Source organism: Rhinatrema bivittatum, chromosome 8 (assembly GCF_901001135.1).
Source record: "Rhinatrema bivittatum chromosome 8, aRhiBiv1.1, whole genome shotgun sequence".
In the NCBI taxonomy this organism is placed as follows: Eukaryota; Metazoa; Chordata; class Amphibia; order Gymnophiona; family Rhinatrematidae; genus Rhinatrema; species Rhinatrema bivittatum.
Window position 1 is genome coordinate 222920405 of NC_042622.1, and position 26770 is coordinate 222947174.

The 26770-nt window shown below is 45.9% G+C and overlaps 1 protein-coding gene across 3 annotated transcripts; it reads left to right on the plus strand.

Moving 5' to 3' along the window:
* The first annotated feature begins 13965 nt into the window (after positions 1-13965).
* On the plus strand, positions 13966-25506 carry S1PR4 (sphingosine-1-phosphate receptor 4). 3 transcript variants are annotated; one of them, XR_003858340.1, is made up of 4 exons: positions 13966-14051; positions 17676-17769; positions 21836-23250; positions 23447-25506. XR_003858340.1 is itself a non-coding variant. In XM_029613902.1 (3 exons), exon 3 carries the CDS (start codon positions 21904-21906, stop codon positions 23032-23034), a length of 1131 nt encoding a protein of 376 aa, XP_029469762.1. In that variant the 5' UTR covers positions 13966-14051; positions 17676-17769; positions 21836-21903; the 3' UTR covers positions 23035-25506. The 3 variants fall into 3 exon arrangements, 2 of the variants coding, with proteins under 2 accessions (XP_029469762.1, XP_029469764.1); XM_029613902.1 differs by having other exon boundaries at positions 21836-25506; XM_029613904.1 differs by lacking the exon at positions 17676-17769 and having other exon boundaries at positions 13976-14051; positions 21836-25506.
* Positions 25507-26770: the final 1264 nt, after the last annotated feature.

The following is a 26770-nucleotide window of genomic DNA, read 5'->3' on the forward strand; positions in this document are numbered from 1 at the left end:
GATGTGAATCGGTTATTTACTCTTTCGGATAGTAGAAAGACTAGGGGGCATTCCATGAAGTTAGCATGGGGCACATTTAAACTAATCGGAGAAAGTTCTTTTTTACTCAACGCACAATTAAACTCTGGAATTTGTTGCCAGAGGATGTGGTTAGTGCAGTTAGTATAGCTGTGTTTAAAAAAGGATTGGATAAGTTCTTGGAGGAGAAGTCCATTACCTGCTATTAAATTCACTTAGAGAATAGCCACTGCCATTAGCAATGGTAACATGGAATAGACTTAGCTTTTGGGTACTTGCCAGGTTCTTATGGCCTGGATTGGCCACTGTTGGAAACAGGATGCTGGGCTTGATGGACCCTTGGTCTGACCCAGTATGGCATTTTCTTATGTTCTTATGTAGAACTCCGCCAAGGAAGCAGGGTCACCCAGTTGTCTTGGCGGGTCTTGACATAAGCCCTTAAGAAGTTTTTTAATGTTTGATTTGTTCATTCGGACTGACCATTCACTTGCGGGTGGTAGGCTATAGTGAAGTCCAACGTAATGTTGAATTTCTTGCATAAAGATTGCAAATACCTTGCAGTGAACTGAGTATCATGGTCTGAGATTATGTGTTTGGGAAGTCCGTGGAGTCAGAACATGTGCTGGTCGAAGAGTTGGGCCAGCTCCAGGGCCGTGGGAAGACCAGGCAATGGCGTGAAGTTGCCATTTTAGAGAAATTGTCAACTACTACCCAGATGACCGAATTGCCATTCGAGAGGGGAAGATCCACAACAAAGTCGGTGGAGAGATGGATCCAGGGTTCCTTTGGGGCTGGTAATGGCTGTAACAGCCCCCAAGGTCATCCCACCAATGGTTTCTGCAGTATGCAGTGGAACAACAGTCCACATAAGCCCAAATGTCCTTCTGCATGTGAGCAGGTTGTATGTTAAAGTGCGTCCTCTGTTAATCACATTGTATATTACAAACCCAGAGGAACTCGGCTCAATTTAAAGCCAACCATCTGTTTTATATATATTTATTTCCAAACAACATCTCATACAATTTAACATAAAGTGCTAAGTGCAATACACAACATCCCCGTTAAAAAAAACATCCTCACATACACACCATACATACCCTCACATACCACCACATACTAAAAAACCACTAGTACATGAATCCTATTAATGCCCCCCACTATATACCCCCCTTATTACAATATATCCTTTTTATGGAACATTCACTGTTATTACCGATACCAAGTATCTATTACTAATTAACATATGTCAATCAAAAACATATATTACATTACATTGTCCCAAAAATCTGTTATTCATTAACATATATTACATTGTATTATTTATAAAACACACAAACAGCTCTTAAATCTTATATCAGATACAAAGTATCTACCATATTAACACAATCATTGATTCAATTTATCCAATGTGATCTCTGATGTTGTAATACCCGACGGGACACCCGTTTCACACCCCTTCCTTGGGGCTTCCTCAGGGATGGGATTCTGTATTATACATATATCTCCTCTATCATCATCTTCCTCAAATATGTTAATCAATGTCCATGTTGTCATAAAATGATGTTAAACTCCAATTCATTGAGAGGATATCGATTGCACACAGCCAACACTTATCCAACAGATAACTTCAAACCAACGACACTGTTTCCCGCTGATTACCAAGGGAACTCTTAATTGTCAATGCAGGGCGTACATCCTCGTTACATCATTGTTGATCTTACGATACAGGTGCCTGTATCGTAAGATCAACAATGATGTAACGAGGATGTACGCCCTGCATTGACAATTAAGAGTTCCCTTGGTAATCAGCGGGAAACAGTGTCGTTGGTTTGAAGTTATCTGTTGGATAAGTGTTGGCTGTGTGCAATCGATATCCTCTCAATGAATTGGAGTTTAACATCATTTTATGACAACATGGACATTGATTAACATATTTGAGGAAGATGATGATAGAGGAGATATATGTATAATACAGAATCCCATCCCTGAGGAAGCCCCAAGGAAGGGGTGAAACGGGTGTCCCGTCGGGTATTACAACATCAGAGATCACATTGGATAAATTGAATCAATGATTGTGTTAATATGGTAGATACTTTGTATCTGATATAAGATTTAAGAGCTGTTTGTGTGTTTTATAAATAATACAATGTAATATATGTTAATGAATAACAGATTTTTGGGACAATGTAATGTAATATATGTTTTTGATTGACATATGTTAATTAGTAATAGATACTTGGTATCGGTAATAACAGTGAATGTTCCATAAAAAGGATATATTGTAATAAGGGGGGTATATAGTGGGGGGCATTAATAGGATTCATGTACTAGTGGTTTTTTAGTATGTGGTGGTATGTGAGGGTATGTATGGTGTGTATGTGAGGATGTTTTTTTTAACGGGGATGTTGTGTATTGCACTTAGCACTTTATGTTAAATTGTATGAGATGTTGTTTGGAAATAAATATATATAAAACAGATGGTTGGCTTTAAATTGAGCCGAGTTCCTCTGGGTTTGTAATATACTTCTGCATGTGAGGCCATCAGTAGAACTGATGGAGCAATGCAAGTGTCTGGGCTCATCCAGGGTGGCCTGCAACACGGGACTTGTGGGACCATCTTAACACTTTTTCATGGTGCTTGCGAGGAACAACCATCTTCCCTGGAGGAACGGTCATGGTGGACGCGAGGAGAACCCAGGCAGGGTTAATGATGAGTCAGAGTGGTTCATGGTGTCCTGGGTCAGAAATGAGTGAGAAAGAGCATCTGCTCGGACATTTTTGGCTGCGGGCCGGTATCTGAGTTTGAAGTTGAAGCGGGTAAAAAATAGTGACCAGTGGGCCTGCCGAGGATTCAGACGTTGGGCATTTGTTGGTGCTCCAAGTTCTTATGATCTGTATAGATGATTATACAATGTTATGCCCCCTCCAACCAATGGCGCCACTCCTCCAGCACCAGCTTGATGGCCAGTAATTCCTTGTCGTCGATAATAATTACGTTCGTCTGGGGAAAATTTCTTTGAAAAAAAGGATGCAAGGTTCCAGTAGAAGAGTATTGGCTCAAGATGGCCCCTACCCCTTCAGAAGAGACATCCACTTCAACAATAAAAGAACAATGTGGGTTTGGGTGATGGAGGCAGGGTTCCCAGAGGAAGGCAGCTTTTAACTTTTGAAAGGCTGTCACAGCCTCAGGCGGCCACAGGTTGGCATTGGTCCCCAAAAATCTCTGTAGGGCTCGTAAGCCGGCAGGCTGAGGCCAATCTTGTACACACTTGAATTTGTCGGGGTTCATTTGAAAACCCTGCATGGAGATGATGTAACCCAGGAATGGGAGGCTCTCTCTTTTGAACAAACACTTCTTGAGTTTGGCATAAAGCTGGTTGTCTCAGAGACATTGGAGTACCTGGGGGACGTCTTGGCAATGGATAACCAGATCCTACAAGAAAACTAAGATGCCTTCCGGGTATACCACTACGCACTCATAGAGGAGGTCACAAAAGATCTCGTTCATCATGTTTTAGAACACGGCTGGTGCGTTGCACAATCCACACAGCATCACTAAATACTCGTAATGGCCATCTCTGGTATTGAAGGCCGTTTTCCATCATCATTATGTCTTATCCGGATTAAGTTGTATGCTCCCCGGAGGTCCAGTTTAGAGAAGATCTTTGCTCCTTGCAGGCGGTCAAATAACTCTGAGATCAGAGGCAAGGGGTAATAGTCCTTCCGGGTAATTGCTTTCAAGCCTTGATAGTCTATACATGTGTGGAGGGTCTCGTCCTTCTTTGTCATGAAGAAAAAACCTGCGCCTGCTAAGGAAGTGGAGCGACGGATGAATCCCTTGTCCAGATTTTTTTTGTATATATTCTGACATGGCTTTTGTCTCTGGTAGGGACAAGGGGTAAACTCTTCCCCGAGGAGGCTTGGTACCGGGTAGCAGATCTATGATGTAATTTATTTGTGTGTTTTTATATACCGAAGTTTGGAACAGGCCTTCACTCCGGTTTACAAATATAACAATTTCTTACAGTAAATTGAATTCCCTATGAGGAGGCAAGGTGTCAGCTCTCTTTTTAAAGAAAACATCATTGAATTGCACATACTGTGGAGGAAGGCCAGCTGGAACAACGGGGGCCGTAAGACATTGCTGGATTGCTACCTTCTCTAGGCAGTAAGCATGTCAGACAGAATCCCACTGGCACAACTGGAGTGATGTCCAATTGAACTGTGGGGAATATTGCTGGAGCCAGGGTAATCACAGGACCACAGGATGAATAGCTTTATCAATGACGTGCAACACCAGATGTTCCACATGCACGGAGCCAGTATGGAGCTTTAATAGAGCCGTGATGTGGGTAATTCTCTCCGGCAGGGGATCCCTGTGGATAGAAGTGAGGACCAAAGGAACCGGGCAGAGAAGTGTGGAATCTGGAGGTGTTCCTCAAGAGCCTTCATGAGGAAGTTTCCTCCGGCCCCAGAATCCACTAGAGCTAGCATGGTGAAGACCTGGTTGCCCACTGAGAGCATCACTGCAAGCATTATTGGGAGAGGTGAGGCCTAGGGTCAGCCCCCACTGAGTCCTAGGCCCGAGACTGTACCAGCCTTACTAGGCAGCGGGCTATTAAATGGCCTGCCTTGCCACAATAAAGACAGAGTCTGGCCTGGTGGCACCAGAAGCATACTTCCGGGGTCAGCCGGCCAAGGCCCAGTTGCATAGGTTCCTCTGTCAAGGTTCCAGAGGAAAAGGGGGCTTCCAGAGGAGAAGACGGATGCCAAGGGCAGTTGGCAGCAGCCATACATCTCTTGGAGAGCTGTAACTCTCGGTTCTGCTCCTGGAGTTGACGATCAATCCTCCTGGCCAACTCAATTAGAGAATCTAGTGAGTCAGGAAGTTCATGAACCACCAGTTCATCCTTAATTCAGGATGATAATCCATCCAAGAAGATGGAGCAAAGACAGTCCTCTCCCCAATGGAGTTCTGTAGCCAAGGTCCGGAATTCAATGGTGTAGTTGGAGAGGGAGTGACTGGCTGTCAGATGTGGAGGAGATCCAAATCAGAAGGTGCCTGGCAGCCCGGGTCATCCAACACAGTCTTGAAGAGTTCCAAAAACTGCTGGAGGTCCCGAAGAATGGGGTCGGAATGCTCCCACAAAGGAGAGGCCCAGGCGAGGGCCTTGCCATCCAAAAGGGAGAGACTGTAGGTAGTCTTAGTGGTATCATCCAGAAACAACGCAGATTGAAGGCAAAAATGCATGTTGCAGTGGTTGAGGAACCCCCAACAGAGTTGCAGCTCCCCGGAATAACGGGGAGGAACTAGAAGCAGTATGACAGAGCGCAGAGGGGCCGTGGGACCAGTAGGAGCCTGTGTAGATGGGGGTCGGTATTCCCATGGGAATTGAGAAGTCTAGGCTCCATAGAGGCCGCAAGAGCTTCAAGAAAATGCTGCTGTTCCTGAATTTTCTGGGCCAGGCCCGGAATGGCCTGCAGAATGGAGGCCTCCACTGGGTCCATGGCCGTGGCAATCTGTTGTGCTAGTGGACCTTTTGACCAAGGGGGAGTTGACGCTACTTGTAGGGAGGAGCCCCATAGGACCCTACTGTCGGTAGGCAAAGATAGTAGAAGCAGAGGCCCTACTGGAACTTCACCAATACCAGCCCACGTTCCCCTTAGGTTGAGCCCTCGGGTGCCGGGGCCTCTGCGGAGGTGGAAGTCCAGGTAGTTGGAAAGTTGCAGGCAGCACACCGAAGGGTAGTAGAGGAACAGCCAGGGGTTCGGAGAAGACAGCAAAGCGGGTATACTGGCCGAGGTCAGGGGCAGGCAGCGAAGCTCAAGGTCAAAGTCTAGGCAAAGGTCGAGGCAGGCGATGAGAAGCGCAAGGTTGAAGTCCAATCCAGTGTCAAGCCAAGATCAGTTCGAAGGGAAGGAAGGAGAAGGTGAAGATCACGGAAGACAGGAACTCAGGAAATGGTAATCCACTACTCTGGAGAGAGTTGACTTATTGCCAAGGAGTGGGTTAGAGGCAGGAGCCGGCCAAAATAAGCCTGGAGCAGATGATGTCATCAAGAGGCATCAAGCCCTGTTTCCTGCCTCTGGCCCTTTAAGAAGGGCAGGATCCACAAGCACACGCGCCTAGGAAGCAACACATTGTGACTGGTGAAATTGCAGCGGCAGCCGCACCAGCAGAAGGAAGCCGTCACTCAGAGCTCCCGCTCCGCGGAAGACCCTCTCAAGTGTCTGGGATCGCTGAGGCAGGTGCAGTGGCCCTTGGAAGGCTATAGGCTGCCAAGCACAGCAGATTCAGATGATGAAGAGGGTGAACAAGGAGGTTGTTCTAGTTGCCCCTGGTCCATCACCTCTGATCTACTAGACTTTGCTGCAATAGAGCAAGATGAAGAACTCAAATCACAGGTTTTGATGAGATGATCAAGCTGATAGGTAAGATTGGGCTCCGGTCTGAGGGATTGTTGTGGCAATGGTGGAGTGGACAGGTTAGAACTTTCCATCCAACTCCCTGGAGAGAGAGGTAAAGAAACTTTTCAAACCCCACAATCTGTTTAAGTGAATGTTGTGTCCTTTGATTTGGTGTGGATGGTGAAACAACCTTTTTGGAGGACATCCATCTAGAATGACAACATTTGCTTTGATCATGTTTAGGCCCAAGGCATCAATAACAGAACTCATGACCATCTGTGAGGGACATTATCTTGCTGCAAATGCAGTTTTTGAATATTGTCATATATATATTTTTTTCTACGTGTTCTAAGCAGGCAAAGTCTTTGAAAGAACAACTTTCTTTTTTTTCTTTTAAGTAGCACTGAAAAGAGAGTGCTGCAGTGGCAACACAGCATCTAGATATAAGAATTATTAAGAACAAAATATCAAATTTAAGGAGACAGAGTACATGTCCATGCTGGTGATCAGACAAAAAATGACTGAAAAGACTGACGAGGCAATGCCTGTATGGGAACTCCCACACATGCTCAGTAGAGCTAAAAGCTCTACTAGTTTGGGGAAGAGTTTGTGCCACTGGATGATGTCATCCGCATGCAATGACTAATTCAGCCTGCTTACCAATGGATAATGCTGGGAGTTTGGAGGCTGGGAAGGGCTGAAACCCTCCACTCCAGATCTTCTGCCTATGGGCATCATAATCTTAATTCTAGCCCTGAAGAGGGTTACAGGAGACTTCCATGATACAAAAAGTTATCGCACTAAATCATAAGAAGCCTTGAATTTAGAATATGAGAGTTCCCTGATGAAGGGAGCAGAGCGTGACAGAGAAAGCACAACAAAAACATGGCCATTGTTATTTCTTTCTTGCTAATGTGACTATTTTCATTGGGCAAACTTTGTTAATGTAAATGAGGTGTCCATTGTAAGAAGATCACAAAAGCAGCTCCAATGGAGCCCCAAATAACCAGATTTTTAAACCTACTCTCTTACTTTTGACTTTGATGGAGAAGGGGTGAGAAATAGCGCACAGTCAACCATGGTAATGTTGGCCAACTATTATAAGTTACTTCCCATCAATCCACACAAAATAAATGAGTCAGGGTTTCACTTTATCTGACATGAATGGAACCAAAGTTTTCTGTGGTCTGGAGAATTACAATAGGAAAAAAAGCAGACATTTTTCTTAATTAACTGCAGGACAGTCTCTTGGAAGGAGGGGTTATTTGTCCTTCTGAGTCACTAACTCAAATTGGTCCTTCTCATGTGAATAGTGCTCAGCCATAGCATAGCATAGTAAATACTAATAGCAGAAAACAATACAAACATTTTAAGCAATTTGTTTTGTGTACTAAATATTTTATACTGTGCTTAGATTCACTTTTAAAGCTTCCGGGTTATGTTGGAATTTGCCAGTTTGAGAAGAAAAAAACATGTCAAGTGGAGGGACCCGGATTCAGTTCACAGGCCTGGACTGTTCTCCCTGGGGGCGGGGATGTTGCAGAGGGAGCACTCACAGCCTCTGGGGGAAGGTGGGAGAGGTATTACCAGTCATCATGCAGTGGTGACATCTAGTGGCCAGATTCTGGCCCCATGACTGCAGGGTTCCAGAAGGTACCCTGGCTAAGACTGCCACCATAATGAAAAGGTGTATCAAATTGGACAAAGTACTCTGAGTAGCTGCAAATGGCACTGAATCCCAGCCCAGGTTCTAACTGAGTTGGAAGCCCAAAGGAGCAGGAGGAAACTGCTACCCCATTCCCCCCCATAAAAACCCTTGGAGTTTATTAAAATGCATTTCACTGCTGTTCAGCACCACAATCTGGACAGCTCCTATAAAAGGGACAGATGACCATCTCGTAATCAATAGACTTTTCAATTTTTGAAACGTGTTAAGAAAAAAAGGGCTTTTGTGATAAATGTCATAGGGAGATTACATTTAAAAAAATGTCGTTTGGGGTTTTTCCCTTTGCTACCTAGTTGCTGTTATTTCTCTGGCTGGAGGATGGTTTAACATATTTCCCATGGTACCTTTGCTGTTCAATAGATTAGTGACTTATTCCAAATATTCTGCAAGAAAATTCTCCCTAACATATAAAGCTCTTGGTGTCAGATGTGCTAAGCATTTTTCCCATGGACACAAAGGGGGCAGAAAGTGCTATAGAAATAAGTAGCACACACTAATAAACTCCCCAGTGTGTGATTTTGTTTCAGCCCAGCATAGTGATCTTTATTAGCAGGTTTTGTCACATAGAAATAAGTAGTGCAGGGTATGAGTGCACTGTATTACCCACCAATTCAGTCCTCAAGGGCCATAAGCAGGTTGGGTTTCAGGATTTCCCTAATGAACGTGCCTCAGATAGATTTACACACTGTTCATGCAATCTAATATCTCATGTGTATTCATTAGGGGTATTCTGAAAACCCAACCTGTTTGCAGGCCAGGTGCAAATATACATGGTCATTCTATCCCCACATACCTTGTAAGCCAGTGGTAGTCATTTCAAGTCCTCGAGGGCTGCAGAGAACTTCCAACTACAGCAGCAGCAACAGAAGAGGAAGGAGCCCAACCTGCTGTAGATCTCCTCTTAACCCTCTTCCAGGTGGGACTGAAACCCACTGCCCCCCCCCCCCCCCCCCCCCCATCCTCTCTCTAGTCTTACAGCCTCAGCACTGGAAAAGGCAGAATCAGTTCTGTGTGTGGATTTCCAGCCCTCCACAAAATGTCTCAGGCTCTCTCCAGCATTATAGTGACTGACCCTCATCCCATGATGCAGTATTGATAATGCAACACATCGGAGACTATGTAAGAGAGCACCACATGGTCAAGGAAGCTGCAGGGTGGCTACTCAAGGTCACAGAGAGTGCATGACAGAGATAGGATTAGGACTGAGGCACAAGGCGATTAAGTGAGCTGCCCAAAGTCAGAGAGTGTGCATGGCAGAGCCGGGATTAGAACGAATGCAGTGGTAGATTAAGTCACCAAGGTCACAGAGAGAGCATGGCAGAGCTGGAATTAAAACCGAGGCACAGGGAGATCAAGTGACCTGCTCAACATCATTCAGAGTGCATGGCAGAGCTGGGATTAGAACCAAGGCATAGGGAGATTGTGACTTGCCCAAAGCCACAGAGAGTACATGACAAAGCCAGGATTAGAATTCAGGCACAAGGAGATTATGTGACCTGCCCAAGGTCACAGAGTGCATGACAGCCAGGGTTAGAACTGAAGAACAGAAAGATTAAGTGACCTGCCCAAAGTCATAGAGAGTACATGACAGAGCCAAGCTTAGAACTGAGACATAAGAAGATTTAGTTATCTTCCCAAGATCACAGAGATTGTATGGCAGAGCTGGGATTAGAACTGAGGCACAGGGAGATTAAGTGACCTGACCAAGGTCACACAGAGTGCATGACAGAGTGCAGGATTAGAATTCAGGAAGAGAGATTAAGTAATCTGCCCAAGGTCAGACAGAGTGTATGGCAAAGCCGGGGTTAGAAATGAGGCACAGTTCATGAATCTATGGTTTGGACCATGTGGTCAAACTTATTCTAAGATAAATTTTAAGTAAGATTATCCCTCAGAGGATGCAACATTCCTGTGCAACTCCTGACAGACATTTTCAGAGTCAATGGATGTGCAGAACCAGTTTGTACCTGCAAACTGCCACCCACTACTGCCAGGGGTCACCAGTGGGTAGGAAATGCCCTGCCTGTCTCAGCTCAGCACCTGCTTCTTTACTTTGTTTTTAACATGCATCAGTAAGGGCGGGTTCCCACATTTTCCTGTTTTCTTCTGAACTACAGTTATTCATGCTTTTTTTTTTGTTTTAACAGAGCAAGAAACTGTGAAAGTTAGACATGAAGCAGCCCTGCCCCACCCTGCATCACTGATCTGTATCTGGGCAGACACCATCCTGAAGGAACTGCAGGTTCTGGCTTACAGGGGAGCTGGAGGCATGGAGAGGAGTTTTCTACATTTATTAATACTTTTTAGTTTTAGATACCATAAGATCATATCTTATACATCTGGTAATAAATGTATTCTGTCTATACAAAAAACAACATTGAAGGGAAAGAGACAGAGTATAGATAATGAGACAGACCCCCAAGATGCAGTGAGAGACACTAACAGGAATTTTGAGTGGCATATGGCAATGAAATTTATAATTTCTAAAATAGGGGAACTGAACTGAATTCACTCAGGAGATGGGTTCAGGGATACAAAGCCTGTCTCCTCTAGGACTGGAGAGCTCAGATGATGAGTGCATCCATATAGAGCCTATTGTCTCTAGAACAGGAGAGGTAATGGGGATGGATGCAGGGATACAGAGCCTGTCACCTCTGGCATGGGAGGACTCAGGGGACGGGTGCAGGCATGCAGAGCTTGTTACGTCTAGGAATGAAGGGCTCAAGGGACAGGCATAGGGATACAGACCCTGTCACCTTTAGGACTGGACGGGTCAGAGGATAGGCACAGGGGTTTTACCTCTAGGATGGGAGGGCTCAGGGGATGGGCACAGGGATACAGAAGCTGTAACCTCTCGGACCGGAGGGTGGTAGAGATGAGCAGAGTATATACTGGCATCTTCTATCTGTCTCCTAGGCATGGCGGTTCTATTGCTGCAATCATGCACTCCAGTTCTCTGCCACACCTAATGAAACCTTTATTTTTAGATCTGTCTTGGGTTGACAAGGTTTCTGTACTGTTCACACTTTCAGGAACTGCCAAAGTAATTGGAACTGTTGGGGGTTTCCCTTCTGTTGAACACCAGGTATCCTTGTGTGATTCATTGGCTTAGGTTTAAGAAAGAAGTTAATAGAAGGCCAAGTGATGTAAGAGGAGTCTGTGATCCATCAGTGCAGAACCTTGAGAAGAAGGGCGAAGAAGACCAGAGCTGGAAGTGCAGCACCGTGTTATGTGGAGGAGAGGGACTGCACTACACCCTTATGAGGGAGAGTCATTGTTCACCCTCTCTGTCCTATGGCATCTGCTCAGAGCACCCCCTGTTGGCAGCAGGCAGAGTCACACTGGGGAAACCTCCAGTGAAAGAAGTGCCACTTGTAGACCATTGGGAATGAAGGCAGCCCCTTGAAATACTCTGCTATTACAGAGTAACAATAGGTTGAAAGGCACACAAGTGTTCCTAAATCATAAGATCCACATTTAAGAATAAAAATAATAAGATCAAGAGGTCCTGGGGTGGTATGTCCCTGCCCTAAAGAGCTTATTATTTCAGGAAAAATTAGTAAAAGGGAATATATGTAGGAGCAAGAGTGGGAAGCTAGGGGCCATTGGTGAGAAAGCAGGAGGAGCCATGTTCTGGGGATGAGAAGGTCAATTTTCACAAAAAATGTAAGTGTAAAAATAAGATTTGAAAATGGAGCCTATAAAGTATTTCTCTACTGAGCATTTCCAGGCTGGAGATCACGCACAGCACTAATATGATGTGATTTACACTATAATATATTAATATGATTGTACATAACATTCAAACAAGGGGTTTTTTTTCCCCACTAATACCAGAATACTTTTTTGGGGAAACATCCTTTTTGGTAACGGAATAATAAACTGTGAATGTAAAAGTGAAAACTGCTTCTAGAGGGTTGGTTTTTTTTTTTGCCTATTATATGGTTACATGCATTTTATAAATAATAAATGAAAAAATAAATATTTCATTGGGCAAGAACTGTCAGACCGGGTCAGATGGAAGCTGCAAGCAGTAGGGGCTGACAGGAAGCATACAAGCAGCAGGGTGTGGGTAGCTTCAGTTGTTTGCTATCACGCCCTTCCTATTTCTAGCAGACACGGTTTAAGGATGCACCAAAGCGAGTATCACATCTCTGACTGTTATGTTAAAAACATATTCTCCAAAGTATGTGGGCATTTTAAAAACTTAGCTGCCGTTGCAAGCTAAACAACTGGCATTCCCCAGCTGGTGGGTGCCAATATCAGTGGGGGTTGCCACAGATAGATTCTTGATTATTAATTCCTTATCTTTAGAAACCCAAACTCAAGCCATATTACATTTAGGGACTGTTGGCAGGTCCCTGCCCCAGAGGATGAAATTGTAATCTGAGGAAATGCAAGGTGAAGGGACTTCCAAGGTCACAAAGTGGAATTTGAACCCTGACTTCCCTGAGCTCTCAACCTATTGCTCTAATTTATTTTATTTATTTATTTATTTAAGGTTTTTATATACCGGCAATCATGAAAACATATCTTGCTGGTTTACATAAAACGGGAGTGCAGAATATACAACAAACTAGAACTGTGGTGACCGAAGGTGCAGTTACATTTAACAAGGGTAGCAGAACTTGGAGAAAGGAGGAAGAGAGAGGAAAGAATAGAAATGGTTAAACAATATACAAATTAAATGCTATATACAGAAGGCATGGTTAAGGGCTGAATGTTTAGAGGAGTCTAATCACTAGGTTACTCTCCCTTTGACACTGGTTATTTTCTAGTTGAGAGATGACTCTTAACAAGATGCCTTGTTATCATGTTTTTACTGTTCAATGTAAAGCGCCATGCCGTGCGTTTGTTTTGCGTTACAATGTGAACCGATATGATATCCTGGATGAATGTCGGTATATAAAAATTTTAAATAAATAAATAAATAAATAAAAAAGTGACACTTTGGGAATCTGTGCTGTAAGTTTGCCAGCACTAGTGTCAGGCACGGTGCTGCCTCTTCCTCCTTCTCCTTTACCTGTTCGTGGTGAGCTCTGACCATCCCCTCGGTACACAGGGAGGGTCGTTTAGAGCCTGTGGGTACTTTTTTTTTTTTACCTGCAGAAGTCAGCTAGATCTTATGCGCACAAAACTGCTTGGCACGCACACCCTCTTGAGAGCAGGTGTAACTTTGCGCGTGCGGATTTACGCAAATACTTTGAAAAAACAAAACAACTGATCATACGCTGGTAAAACCCGATCCTGCCCCCACCCCGGAAACATCTGTCTAGTATGGTGTAAAAGAATGTGCCAAGCTGGGTTCCGTGTGTACAGTTTACACGCATGCCAGCCCAGGCTATTTTCAAAGACTTTCTTAGCTGCATAAAGGGGGTTTTATGCACAGCAGTGCCTTCGAAAATTACCCTCAGGGACCTGATTTACTAACATTTTGCTCCCGTTCTATGTCTATGGGGGGGGGGGGGGGGGGGGAAGCTTAATAAAGCAAGCCTTAAAGGTGGTGCCGACAAACCCCAAGGAGTTATCGCCTTGGCACACTCCTGCTGGCTGGTGGTCATCCCCCCAACCCACAGACCTGCTGATCCAGCAGAAACCCATGACTGCACGGGAATGAATTGTTCAAGCAGAATGCGGTGGCAGGTGGGGCTGCTGCGGCTTCCCCGGTGAAACCTCCCCTGCACAGAGATGCAATCTTGTGTCTTATTTTCGCCTTGGTGCCGGCTCCCTGCTGTGGGCCATGTGATGATTTTGTAACATCCTTTTTTTTTTTCTTCTTCTTAACTACTCCCGAGAGTTGTGAGCTCTCTGCACTCTGCCTGCCTCTTTTGGAGGTCACACAACTGCTCTGCCCTGGACACGGCATCCAGGGGCTGATGAGAGGAAGGATCCTGGACAGGTGAGTTTCAGAAGGTTACACGAACCGAGAGAGGACTCCAATAACAGCTGGTGAAGGAGCCGCTCCGGGGCTCTGTGACTAGGACCCTTTCTGTGCCCGGCTCTGTAGCATGCAAAGAGATCTCTTAGGAAGCCTGCAGAGTCTGAACTCCTGCCATTAGGTCTATTGCATTTGGCTAGGTCTATAATCCTCCCGACTTAAGATGCTGATTGGTGAAATAGCTGTTAAAAGAAATCAAATTCCCATGCAGCAAGACGAAAGACATAATAGAAGCAGAGAATCTGAAATGACAGCAGAAAAGGACCAACTGGTCCATCCAGTCTGCCCAGCAAGCTTATGCCAGTATCTGCTGCGCTGTGTAGGTTACCCCCATATTTAGTTTCCCAGACTGTAAAAGTCAGGGCCCACATTGGTTGCTGTCTATTTAGGGTTGCAAATCTGTTCCATGCAGGTTACCCCTCACCTTCTATTTAGGGTTGTAACTGCCGCTCTGTGCAGGTTACCCCCAGTGTTTCACTTCCATCCTCTTGCCACTAGGGATCCTTTGTGTTTATCTCATACCCTTTCAGATTCCGTTACTGTTTTTGTCTCTATTACCTCCTCCGGGAGAGCATTCCAGACGCCCAACACCCTCTCTGTGAAAAAATGTTTCCTGGTGTTGTTACTGAGTTTACCCACCTGGAGCTTCATATCATGACCCCCCTCCCGTTCTACAACTTTCATTTCATTGAAAAAGCTTTGCTTCTTAAACATTAATACCTCTTCCATGTGAATGAAATCAGTGCTTCAGAATGGGGACTGACAGAAATCCAGAACAGGCCTAAAATTTTCTTCCTTCCTCAAATTGGGTCACTTAGGCATCTCTGCAAACAGACTTCCAAGGTACAGGGCTTTAGGACAGTCCTAAACTGTCAAACTGGTCCTCATGTCCTTCCTTCCCCTTCCCCTCCCCTGTCAGGTTTTCAGGATATCCCTAATAAATATGGAGGAGATAAATTTGCATATACTGGGTCTCCAAAGTATGCAAATATATTTTATGCATATTCTTTTGGAATCTTCTGAAAACCCAACTGGCTGATGGTGGGGGAGGGTAAACGAGGCCCAGTTTGAGCACCATTGTTTTAGGAAACACTGAATAATGCAGGAAAGCCTGTGACATAACAGAGTGCAGGAATCTCTCCGATACAGGATTAGGAGCACACTGTTAACAGAGGTCTTCTATTGGGACTCACAGGGTCTGGAGAGGAGCAGCAGGTCTACACATTATTTATAACCCATTCCACAATTATCTTATATCTGATTCTTCTGCATGTCTGGGAATTCTTTCTGCATTGAAGATGCCGGTGTAGCTTTCAAATGGTTTCCTATTAAAATGATGGAACTGGTTGACCTAGGCAGATGTATGTCTCAGCAAGGGGGGTCACCAACTGGCTCCATGTCATATGAGCAGGCCGAGCCAGTCCTTGCCTCTCCTTGTTCCTTCTATGGATTGATCATCCTGAATTTCTTAGAAATATTGAAAGTCCTTGGTTTACCCCTAAACCAAGCCTGGCAGTGCCTGACTGGCTGACATGGAAACAGCTAGCAGATCTTTCAGTGGATGTAATAGTGCCCCAGATGGCTGGGGATTGGGGGACGGGGAATCACCCTTTGCTGATGTGGCTGGCCCTGATGCTCAAAGTGGCTGCAACAAGATACATCTTATAAGAACATAAGAACTGCCCTACTGGGTCAGACCAAAGGTCCATCAAGCTCAGTATCCTGTCTCCACCAATGGTCAATCCAGGTCACAAGTACTTGTGACCTGGATTGACTGGATTAGTAGAGATCCCAATCTACTAATGTCCAGGGCCAAGCAGTGACTTACTTCAAGTCTACCTGTTTAATAATGGTTTATAGAGTTTTCCTCCAGGAACTCGTCCAAACTTTTTTAAAACCCAGCTACACTAACTGCCTTCCCCACATCCTTCAGCAATAAATTCCAGAGCTTAAATGTTCATTGAGTGAAAAAAAATATTTTCTCTGATTTGTTTTAAATGTGCTACTTAGTATCTTCATGAAGTGTCCACTAGTCTTTGTATTTTTGAAAGAGTAAACAATCAATTTGCATTTACACCTTCCACTCAACTCATGATTTTATAGATCCCTATCATATTTTCCATCAGCTGTCTCTTCTCCAAGCTGAAGAGCCCAAACCTCCTTAACCTTTCCTCATAGGGGAGATGTTCCAACCCCTTTAATATTTTTGGTCATTCTTCTCTATACCTTTTCTAGTTTCTACTATATCTTTTTTTGAGATGTGATGATCAGAACTGCACACCGTACTCTAGGTAAGGCTGCACCATGGAGTGATGCAGAGGTGTTATATTCTCTATGCCCTTCCTTACAATTCCTAACACTCGGGCCGATATAGTAAAAATCGCGGGAGAGCGCGCACACAGGCCACTCTCCTGTGCGCGCGATTCAGTAAGTTAATTTATTTAAATTAGGGCCCACAGTAGCGTGTCCCTAGCGCCTCTTTTTGGACAGGAGCGGCCCTACCGGAGTGCACTGTCCTGTATCGGCCTGACTGTTTGCTTTTTGACCACTACCACCTCACACTGAGCCAAGGATTTCAACATATTGTCCACGCTGACAAAGTAAGTTAAATGCGCTTAGAGATGATTTCAAGATTGTTTCATGATTGTTTTAAAGATGACAAATTAATTATAATGAAAGATATGTTTTTATTACTATAGTAATTTTTTTTGTATGGTAAGGATCATTATTTATCCAATTATGTGTGGTTTCTTGTTAGCTGCTTATGCATAGCCAGCATATTAACAAATAAACATAAATCATGCTGCCTAGATCCTTTTTCTGAGTAGTGATTCCTAATAAGGAACCTAACATCGTGTACATATGGTTTGGATTATTTTTCCCTATGTGTATTGCTTTACACTTGTCAGCACTGAATTGCATCTGCTGCTTGGATGCCTAGTCTTCAAGTCTCGTAAGGTCTTTTTACAATTTTCACAATTTACCTGTAGTTTAACAGCTTGGAATAATTTTGTGCCATCTGCAAATCTGATCACCTCACTCACTGTTCCCGTTTCCAGATCCTTTGTAAATATGTTGCAAAGCACTGATCCCAGTACAGATGCTTGGGGCACTCCACTATTCACCTTTCTTCATTGAAAAAACTTGCCCATTTAGTCCTACCCTCTGTTCCCTTTTAAACAGTTGGCAATCCATAATAGAACATTGTCTCCTATCCCATGACTTTTTAATTTTCACAGGAGTCTCTCAATAAGGACTTTGTCAAATGCTTTCTGGAAGTACAGATACACTATACTCGTTTGCTCACCGTTATTCACAGATTTTTCAACCCTTTCAAAAACTGTAGCAGATTGGTGAGGTAAGGCATCCCTTAGGTAAATACATATTGGATCTGTCCCATTACACCATGTCTGTTCTATATCCATCAGCTCACCATATCCATATGCTTATTAATTTCTTTATAAAAAAAATATGTAACAGATTGGTAAAACAAGACTTCCCATGTTGGCTGTGTCCCATTAAACTAAGTCTTTCTGTATGTTTAGTAATTTTGGTCTTTAGAATATTTTCTACTATTTTTCCCAGGACTGACGTCAGGCTCATGCATCTATAGTTGCCTGGATCACCTTTGGAGCCCTTTTTAAAGATTGGCATTACATTTTCATCCTCCAATCTTCAGGTACAATAAACAATTTTAATTATAGGTTTCAAATTACTAGTAATATATCTGCAATTTCATTTTTTACTTCTTTCAGAACTCTGGGGTATATACCATCTGGCCAAGGTGATTTGCTTACTCTTTAGTTTGTCAATTTGCTTTATTGCATCTTTTAGGTTCTTTGTGATTTGTTTAAATTCCTCTGACTCAAAACCATTAAATATTTCTAGTATGGGTAATTCCCCACCATCCTCCTCAGTAAACACCAAACACCTTGTCTTCCTTAAGTGCCCCTTTTACCCCTTGATCATCTAATGGTCCAACCGCCTCCCAAAAAGGGGTTTCTGCTTCAGATGTATTTGAAAACGTTTTTATTATCGGGCAGATTTTAAAAGCCCTGCTCGCGTAAATCCGCCCAGATTTACGCGAGCAGGGCCTTGCGCGCCGGCGTGCCTATTTCCATAGGCCGCCGGCGCGCGCAGAGCCCCGGGATGCGCGTAGGTCCCGGGGTTTTTGGAAGGGGGCGTGTCGGGGGTGGGACCCGATGACGTGGCGTTTCGGGGGCGGGGCGCGGTGTTTCGGTGGCGGGACCGGAGGCGTGGTGCCGGCCCGGGGGCGTGGTCCAGGCCTTCGGACCAGCCCCCGGGTTGGAGCACGGCGCGCCAGCAGTCTGCTGGCGCGCATAGATTTACGTCTGCTTCTCGCAGGTGTAAATCTACGGACAAAGGTAAGGGGGGGGTTTAGATAGGGCCGGGGGGGTGGGTTAGGTAGAGGAAGGGAGGGGAAGGTGAGGGGAGGGCGAAAGAGAGTTCCCTCCGAGGCCGCTCCGATTTCGGAGCGGCCTCGGAGGGAACGGAGGCAGGCTGCACGGCTCAGCGCGCACCGGCTGCCCAAAATCGGCAGCCTTGCGCGCGCCAATCCAGGATTTTAGAGGATACGAGCGGCTATGCGCGTATCTTATAAAATCCAGCGTACTTTTGTTTGCACCTGCTGCGCAAACAAAAGTACGCAATCGCGCTGTTTTTAAAAATCTACCCCACTGAGTTTTTGCCTTTATGGCAAGCTTCTTTCCAATTTTTTTTTTTTGCCTTTGCCTGCACTATCGATGTTTTGTATCTAACTTTTCCTATTTTCTTCATTTGGATCTTCTTTCCATCTTTAGAAAGATGTTATTTTGGCTATGCCTCTTTCACTTCACTTTTAACCATGTTGGCAGTTGTTTGGCTTTCCTTCTGCCTTTTTTAATGCATGGAATACATCTTGTCTGGGCTTCCAAGATGGTGTTTTTAAACAATGACAACCCCTGATATAAAACTCATAGGAGTAGATTTTAAAGGAATGAGCGCGTGCGTCCATGTGCGCACGCTACCCGGTGCACGCACATGGACACACGATTTTATAACATGCATGCACGCCAGTGCACGCATGTTATGAAATCGGGGATCGGTGTGTGCTAGGGGGTCACATTTGTGCAACCTGTGCGCGCCAACGCCCGCGGCCTTCCGCAGTTCTCTACCCCTATACTAACCTTCCTACCCCTTCCCCTAACCTTCCCGCCCCCTAGCCCTATCCTAACCCCCCCCCCCAAATCCTTATCTTACCTTTTGCGCCTGCTTCGAGCAGGCACAAGTTGTGCGTGCCGGCACGCGATTCCCTGGCTCAGCGGCAAATGGCCGCTGTGCCGGGCACCTCTAGCCCTGCCCCGCCCCCGCCCCGAAGCCCAGGGACTTACACACGTCCCGGGGATTTATGCGCGTGGCCAGGCCTTTGAAAATTGGCCCAGCGCGCGTAAGCCCGGCCGCGCGCGTAAATCCCCGGGATTTACATGCATAAAGTTTTGAAAATCTACCCCTTAACCTTTACAGCTAAACCTTTATCATAGTCTCCGTTTTGAAAATTAAGTGCTAGTGCACTAAAGACAAAAACAGTATCTGAATTCAAGAAAGCATGGGATAAATACAGGGGATCTCTAGGGAAGTGATGGGACTTGTAATGCTGGATTGATTGGGCAAATGGGCAGAATGGATGGGCCTTACGGTCTTTTTCTGCTGTCATGTTTCTATGTTTCTAGTTTTTCTTAATGTTCTCCCTCCACTTATTAAGTCAGCTTTGATTGCATTATGATCACTATTGTCAGATGGCTCCACTACCATTACCTCCTGCACCAAATCCTGCATTCCACCACAAATTAGGTCTAAAATAGCCCTCTTCTTGTCAGTTCCTAGAGTTGCTGCTCCATGAAGCAGTCTTTTTTTTTTTTTTTTTAAATCTAGAAACTTTACCTCTCTGGCATGTCCTGGTGTGACATTTACCCAGTCAATATTGGGGTTAATTGAAATTCTCCATGATTACTGTGTTGTCAAATTTGTCAGCTTCCTTAATTTTTGTTAGCATTTCATTGTCTATTCATTTTGGCCAAGCAAATGGTAGTATTTCTTTATTTCATTTATATTCCGCCCTTTTGTCAATAGTGCCCCTCCCCCAACCTGATCCTTGGGCATGAATTAGTGGGGTTGAGGGTACACGCAATCTTCCTCTACAAGTAAGTAGTGGGAGTGGGTTTTCTCCCCCCCCCCCTTCAGCCCTCTCCCCCCAGGATTCATCCCCTGCCCCTCATGCCCCTACTTCAGTATCCTTGTCTCTTACCACCTCCCCAGTATCCGTCCCCTGCCTTCTTCCCCCATCATCTGCCCCAATACAGGAAGTGCCGTTCCATGCATTTTGAACTTAACTTGCGAGAAGGGACTGTGGTGGTGGCAGCAATGGGTGCTCCCGCCGAGGCAGGGCCTGAGGTGTGGCGCCTGCAGCTGCTTATGCTAAATCCTGCTTGGCCCCACATGTGCATCCCATGCGGCACGCTGCTGCTGCTGCTGGTGACCCCGGACTGGTGGCGCCCCCCCCCCCATGTGACATGGCACTCCGGGTGACTCGCCCTGCTTCCCTGCACAGCATTTACCAACTCGCAGAACGGTTGCAAGGGATGGGGCAAGACGGGCGGCCCTCCCAGGGTGCCAGGCCAGGCTGGGGGTGCCGTGCCGTGCTGCCACCAGCGTCACACCAGCCACTTCTGCCACGAGCATCAGGATCCAGCCCCAGTGGGAGAGCAGGGGAAGCCCATGCCGCCACCTTCCCGCTAGCGCCAGCTCCGCGAGCCAGCTTCAAAACCTCACGGACCATGGACTTCCTGTATGGGGCAGTTGGATGGGGGGAAGAGGCAGGAGCAAGGATACTCTAGGAGGGGATAAGAGGCTGGGATGGATGCTGGCGGAAAGGGTTAAGGGAGAGCAGATGCTGGAAGGGAAGGGAACCTATCCCCGCTGCTCACTTGCAGAGGAAGCCTGCGTACGCGCTTCATCTCGCTAATCCATGCCAGGGATCAGTTTGGGGAGGGGGGGGGGGGGTGCACCACTAGAAAAGGCTTTTGCCCAGGGCAACATTTCCCGTAGAGCCAGCCCTGTAAACAAGGAGTTCTCGGTGAGGTCTGTTTTGCAGGTGCCCAAAATGAATATTCATTAGATCTGTTTGCATAAATTGGTCTGAGAAGGCAAATTTGCATAGCTTGGTTACCCTGAAGACCAGGCCTGTGTGCAGGCCTTGAGGACTGGAGTTGGCAAGCTGTGATGAAGTGATTCCAGACTTAAGGACAAGTTGCATGGATCCAGGGCAGGGGCTCTGAAACTCAGCCCAGGGAACTGGGAGAGATGGAGGAAGATCATGAGATAAAGTTATGAATTTCACCAGCTACCCATGGGGACATTATGGTATCAAAATGCAGATGGCTTGAACCCTGAAGCAACATGTGCATAGCCTTAAAACTTGAGGAAGGCATTGCTTTCTGAGCTGGCTTCTGAAGTTATGCCATTCGGTAGCAGATTCTGTGATTTTTGTTCTAATTCTAAAGCAAAAAAAGGCCATCTCATTACTCTTTCCTTCCCTCACCCTCCTGTGATTAAAAGGAAATGGTTTTAAGTAGGACCAACGCCTATGCTCAGAGTCATAACAGGAAACTCTCTGAAACAACAGGAAGGGAACATCTACTATCATTCTTACATTTCATAATATCTTTCTTTTCTTTCTTCCTCAACAGATACCTGGTTCCAGGTACAAAGTTCTCTTCCTCTGGGCCTCACTGGAAGATTTCTTGGTACAACAAGCATGATCCCTACTACAGAGTTCTGCTGGGCAGCTTTCGTCAATGGGACCAGCAACATCATTCTCCTACACTATAACCTAACAGGAAAGCTGAAGATGAGGAGGCCGCAGAAGGAGGGCTTTGATGTCATGACCACGCTCTTCATCGCCGTCAGCTGCCTGATCGTGCTGGAGAATCTCCTGGTGCTGTTGGCCATTGTGAAGAACATGCGCTTCCGCCGTTGGGTGTACTGCTGCATAGCCAACATCACACTGAGCGACCTCTTGACTGGCATTGCCTACCTCATCAACATCTGCCTCTCAGGCAGCGTCACCTTTCAGCTCAGTCTCAAGGTGTGGTTCCTTAGAGAAGGCATTCTCTTCATAGCTCTGGCAGCCTCCATCTTCAGCCTCCTCATTACTGCCATTGAGCGCTATACCACCATGATCCGGCCCAGCCCAGGAAATGAAGCCAACAAGACCATCCGGGTCTACAGCCTCATTGGCTTCTTCTGGATTCTGGCTTCTGTCATTGGGCTTTTGCCCATGCTAGGCTGGAACTGTACCTGTGACTTCCAGAACTGCTCCACCCTTCTCCCCCTCTACTCCAAAACATACATTTTGTTTTCTGTCATCATGTTCAGTGCCTTCCTTATAGGAATAATTGGCCTCTATGTCGCCATCTATTTCCTGGTGCAGCGCAGTTCCAAGAAAACTCCCCCTGCCTTACACCACAGAAAGAAATCCCTCAAGCTTCTGAAGACTGTGTTAATGATACTAGGTGCCTTCATTCTCTGTTGGAGTCCACTCTTTGCTCTGTTAATGCTGGATGTCTTCTGCCAGTCCCTGACCTGTGAGTCCCTTCGAGGTATGGATTGGGCCCTCACACTAGCTGTGCTTAATTCTGCCATCAACCCTGTCATCTATTCTTTCCGCAGCCTGGAGGTGAGGAAGGCCATTCTCAGTTTCCTGTGCTACTGTTGTATTAAGACAGGCATTCGCGGACCCTCTGACTGTCTGATGATAGCTGACATCACCTTGGGATCTTCGACTGAGAGCTCGCTGCGCACGCGAGATAGCTTCAGGACATCCCGACCTTTGAGCGTCATGAGCCGGGAACCTCTGACAAGTATCTCCAGTATGACAAGTGCATAAAACAGGATCAGCGCCTGGGGTGGCCTCTGAAGGATCCTCACCTGTATACAGTATACGAACCTCAAGGTGCAAGTCAGTGGTCACTAGGAATAGTGGGGAGGGGGGGGTCACAGCCCAGCCAGGAATTCCCTAGTAGGCTGACTCTTATCAGAGTGATTCCCATGTCATTCCTTCTACAATTTCCCGAATATTTGCAGGCCTCAGACTTTGGTACAGGTAATCCACAAGAGCTGTTTTATTTTCATTGTTGGTTTTCTGGGTACGTGGCAATGAATGACTATGTGGACCGTAGCAAAGGTGTCCGGGGTATACTGGCCCGTGGACCCTGCAGTATGGTGACTGTTTTATTACGTGCTTATACACCATTAGTAACGCAAACTTTTCTCCTCTTGTGCTTGGCATCTCTTCTCAGCCTGCATACGATCATCATTCAGGATCTTGGGATCAAAACAAGCAGCAAGAATGTCAAGCTTCACACCTAAAAGGGTGAGCAGCACTGAGCAGAGTGCTTCCTGGGCTGCGTGCCCAGAACCAGTTCTTTCAAGTAAACTATAAGACTTTTTTTCTGTTTCTTGTGCATGCACTGGGAGGAAGCAGTGTACATGAGTGAGATTACCGGCACGGCTCTTACGCAAGAGGCAGTTGAAAACTGGCCGGAGAATTTCTCCATCACACAGTTAGATTTCTCTGTTCTCCTGACCGCTGCATAATTCTGAGAAACAATTACTAAGAAAGAACTCTTGCCTGTTCATTGACTCTGAGAGTTACCTGTGCTGCTTCTGGTTCCTGCATTAACAGTTCCTTACGCACGCTGAGGGGAAAGTGATCAGGCGTAATCGTGACCTCAGCTCTCTGAGGTAAAGGACAGCCGGTTTAAGGGGTTCCTCTTCTGCTGTAATTCACCGCATGGGAATACGGTACCCGGGCTGAGACACTTGGACTTTGGTTTATACTGCCAATGTACTGCCTTTAATTGCACAGAAAGAAAGATGTACTGCCTTTAATTGCCAGGAAAATCCAAAGCAATCCATCAGACTGGCCGATTTTTTTTTTTTCCCCTAGAGAATAAAACTCCAATGTGCAATTGTAAATCAGACACATAGTGATAATCTTCTAAATAAAAAAGGGTACTGGGTCAGGTCCAGAGGTAGCTTCCACCTCTCTCTTTTTTTCCCAATGGGGAAAAGGAAGGAAGTTCAAACAGGCTCCGAGTTGGTGAGCTGGCATTAAACCACCACTGTTCAAAAGAAACATTTCAACCTAATTGAACATTTGACGCCAAATGGGAAACAGACTGCGGTGTCTCTCCTGACTTTGTCTCAGCCTGTGACTGTGCGGAGCGCTGCGCGATTGCACTGCAAACCTGTCTGATGTGGCAGCCACAGTCCTAGAAAACAGAGGGCTGTGACTGCACGGAGTGGCGGTTACCACCTCGCTGGACAGACTGGATGGGCATTTTTGGTCTTTATTTGCCGTCATTTACTGTGTTACAACACCCTTCCTCACCAAGCCATGCACCTCCATAGACTTCAAAGACCCTTTTAAACATCTCTTCCCCCCCATCATTCACCTCTGCAGCTTTCAATGACATTACGCTCCATATTATCACCCTGCCTTCTGAACGTCACACGGACTTCACTCACCGGCACGGCGAGAGGCTGTGAAATATGAGGTGACCATCGCTGCCAATAACGGGAAACATCTGAAGCCATGATCCTACCTGCGTGACAGCAGGGGCTAAGCAACCATAGCTCGATCCCCCTACACAGCACAGAGCCAAGTAGCCTCAGGTTTAACCCCTGCTCAGTAGCAGGGGCCCATAGCCTCAGGTCTATCTCCTGCTTGGCAGCAGGGGCCATGCAGCTGAGGCTTATCCCCTGCCTGATGTTTGCTTATTGCAATGCAGGCTCCTAGGCTGAACAAGACAGGGCCAGGGACTGAAAAAATGAAGAAAAGGTATTACTCCTCATTCCATTCCAATGTTTCAGTTCACAACATATTGTTGGTAACTTCTGAAGGAGCTGGTCCTATCTTCTTGCAGTCTGCTACTTAGCTTGGCAGGTTTTGAACAGACACTGCTTTATTCTAGGTTTTTGGGGGGGGGTTTTCTGGAATGGTCCGTTTATATTCTGGACTTTGAACTAAAAAGGTACCCGTCCAGCAGGTAAGGTATCAGCTGAAAGCAGGAAACCAGAGTGCCTTTTGCTCTTGTGCCTTGTGGTGCTCTGAACAGCTTGAGCTTTCTGGTTTGAGAGCACACGAAGAGCCCGATTCACTAAGGCTTTTCTCCCATTCTGTTATCTGTAGGGAAAACGCTTATTAAATTAGGCTCAAAGACAGATGCAGCAAGCAGGAAATGTTCCAAATGTAACAATACTATCTCCATATTTTAATGGGAAATAAAAAATGCCAGTTCATAGCCCTGGCAATTCCTACACTGGAGCAAAGGTTTGACACCATGGTCTGAAGCTGTTTCATAAATTTATTGCAGTTTCTGGAAAGCCAAAATATAATATTATTGGTAAATAGTTTATAAAAAGCATGATGTGCATAGAAGTGAAAATTAGAGATGTGAATCGGAACCAGAATCGGTTCGGTTCTGGTTCCGATTCAAATCGTGCATTTTTTTTCATCCGGCCCGATCGTTTTTTTTTTTTTATCGGCTGTGCCCGATCCAATAAACAAAAAACCCACCCCGACCCTTTAAAACCGCTCCCTTAGCCTCCACCACTCTCCTGACCCCCCCCCAAAAAACGTTTTAAAATTACCTGGTGGTCCAGTGGGCCCCGGGAGCGAACTCCCGCTCTCGGGCCGTCGGCTGCTACTAATAAAAATGGCGCCGATGGCCCTTTGCCCTTACCATGTGACAGGGTAACCGTGCCATTGGCCGGCCCCTGTCACATGGTAGGAGCACTGGATGGCCGGCGCCATCTTTAAAAATGGTGCGGGCCGTCCAGTGCTCCTACCATGTGACAGGGGCCGGCCAATGGTACGGTTACTGTGTCACATGGTAAGGGCAAAGGGCCATCGGCGCCATTTTTATTAGTGGCAGCCGACGGCCCAAGAGCGGGAGATCGCTCCCGGGGCCCACTGGACCACCAGGTAATTTTAAAACATTTTTTTTGGGGGGGGGGGGGTCGGGAGGGTGGTGGAGGCTAAGGGAGCGGTTTTAAAGGGTCGGGGTGGAATTTTTATTTATCGGCCGACAGCCCGAGCGCGAGAGAATGCTCCCGGGACCCCCGCTGGACCACCAGGTAATTTTAAAACATTTTTTGGGGGGTCGGGAGGGTGGTGGAGGCTAAGGGAGCGGTTTTAAAGGGTCGGGGTGGGTTTTTAGGTTGTGTCCTAACTCCCGTTAGTGTGCACTAACCCGATTAACGATTTTTTCGCGATAAATCGGTGGAATTTCTATTGTATCGCACTCTTTAACGATTAATGATGATTTAAAAAAATATCGGATGATATTTTAAATCGTCAAAAAACAATTCACATCCCTAGAGAAAATACTTCTGCAGGTATAGCATGACAGGTTAGCCCCAGCAACCTTTCTATTAACTAAGGGCCGGATATACTGAAGAGTTTTTCCCAGTAATAAGGTCCCTGAATGTTCCATCCTTTTACCATCTTGGTTTTTTTTTGTTTTTTTTTTACAGGAACATGGTTTCTGGCAGGATTCCAACACAGGCGCATTGCTAGATGTACCACCCTTTCATGTCAGAACAGTTACTGGGTTTAA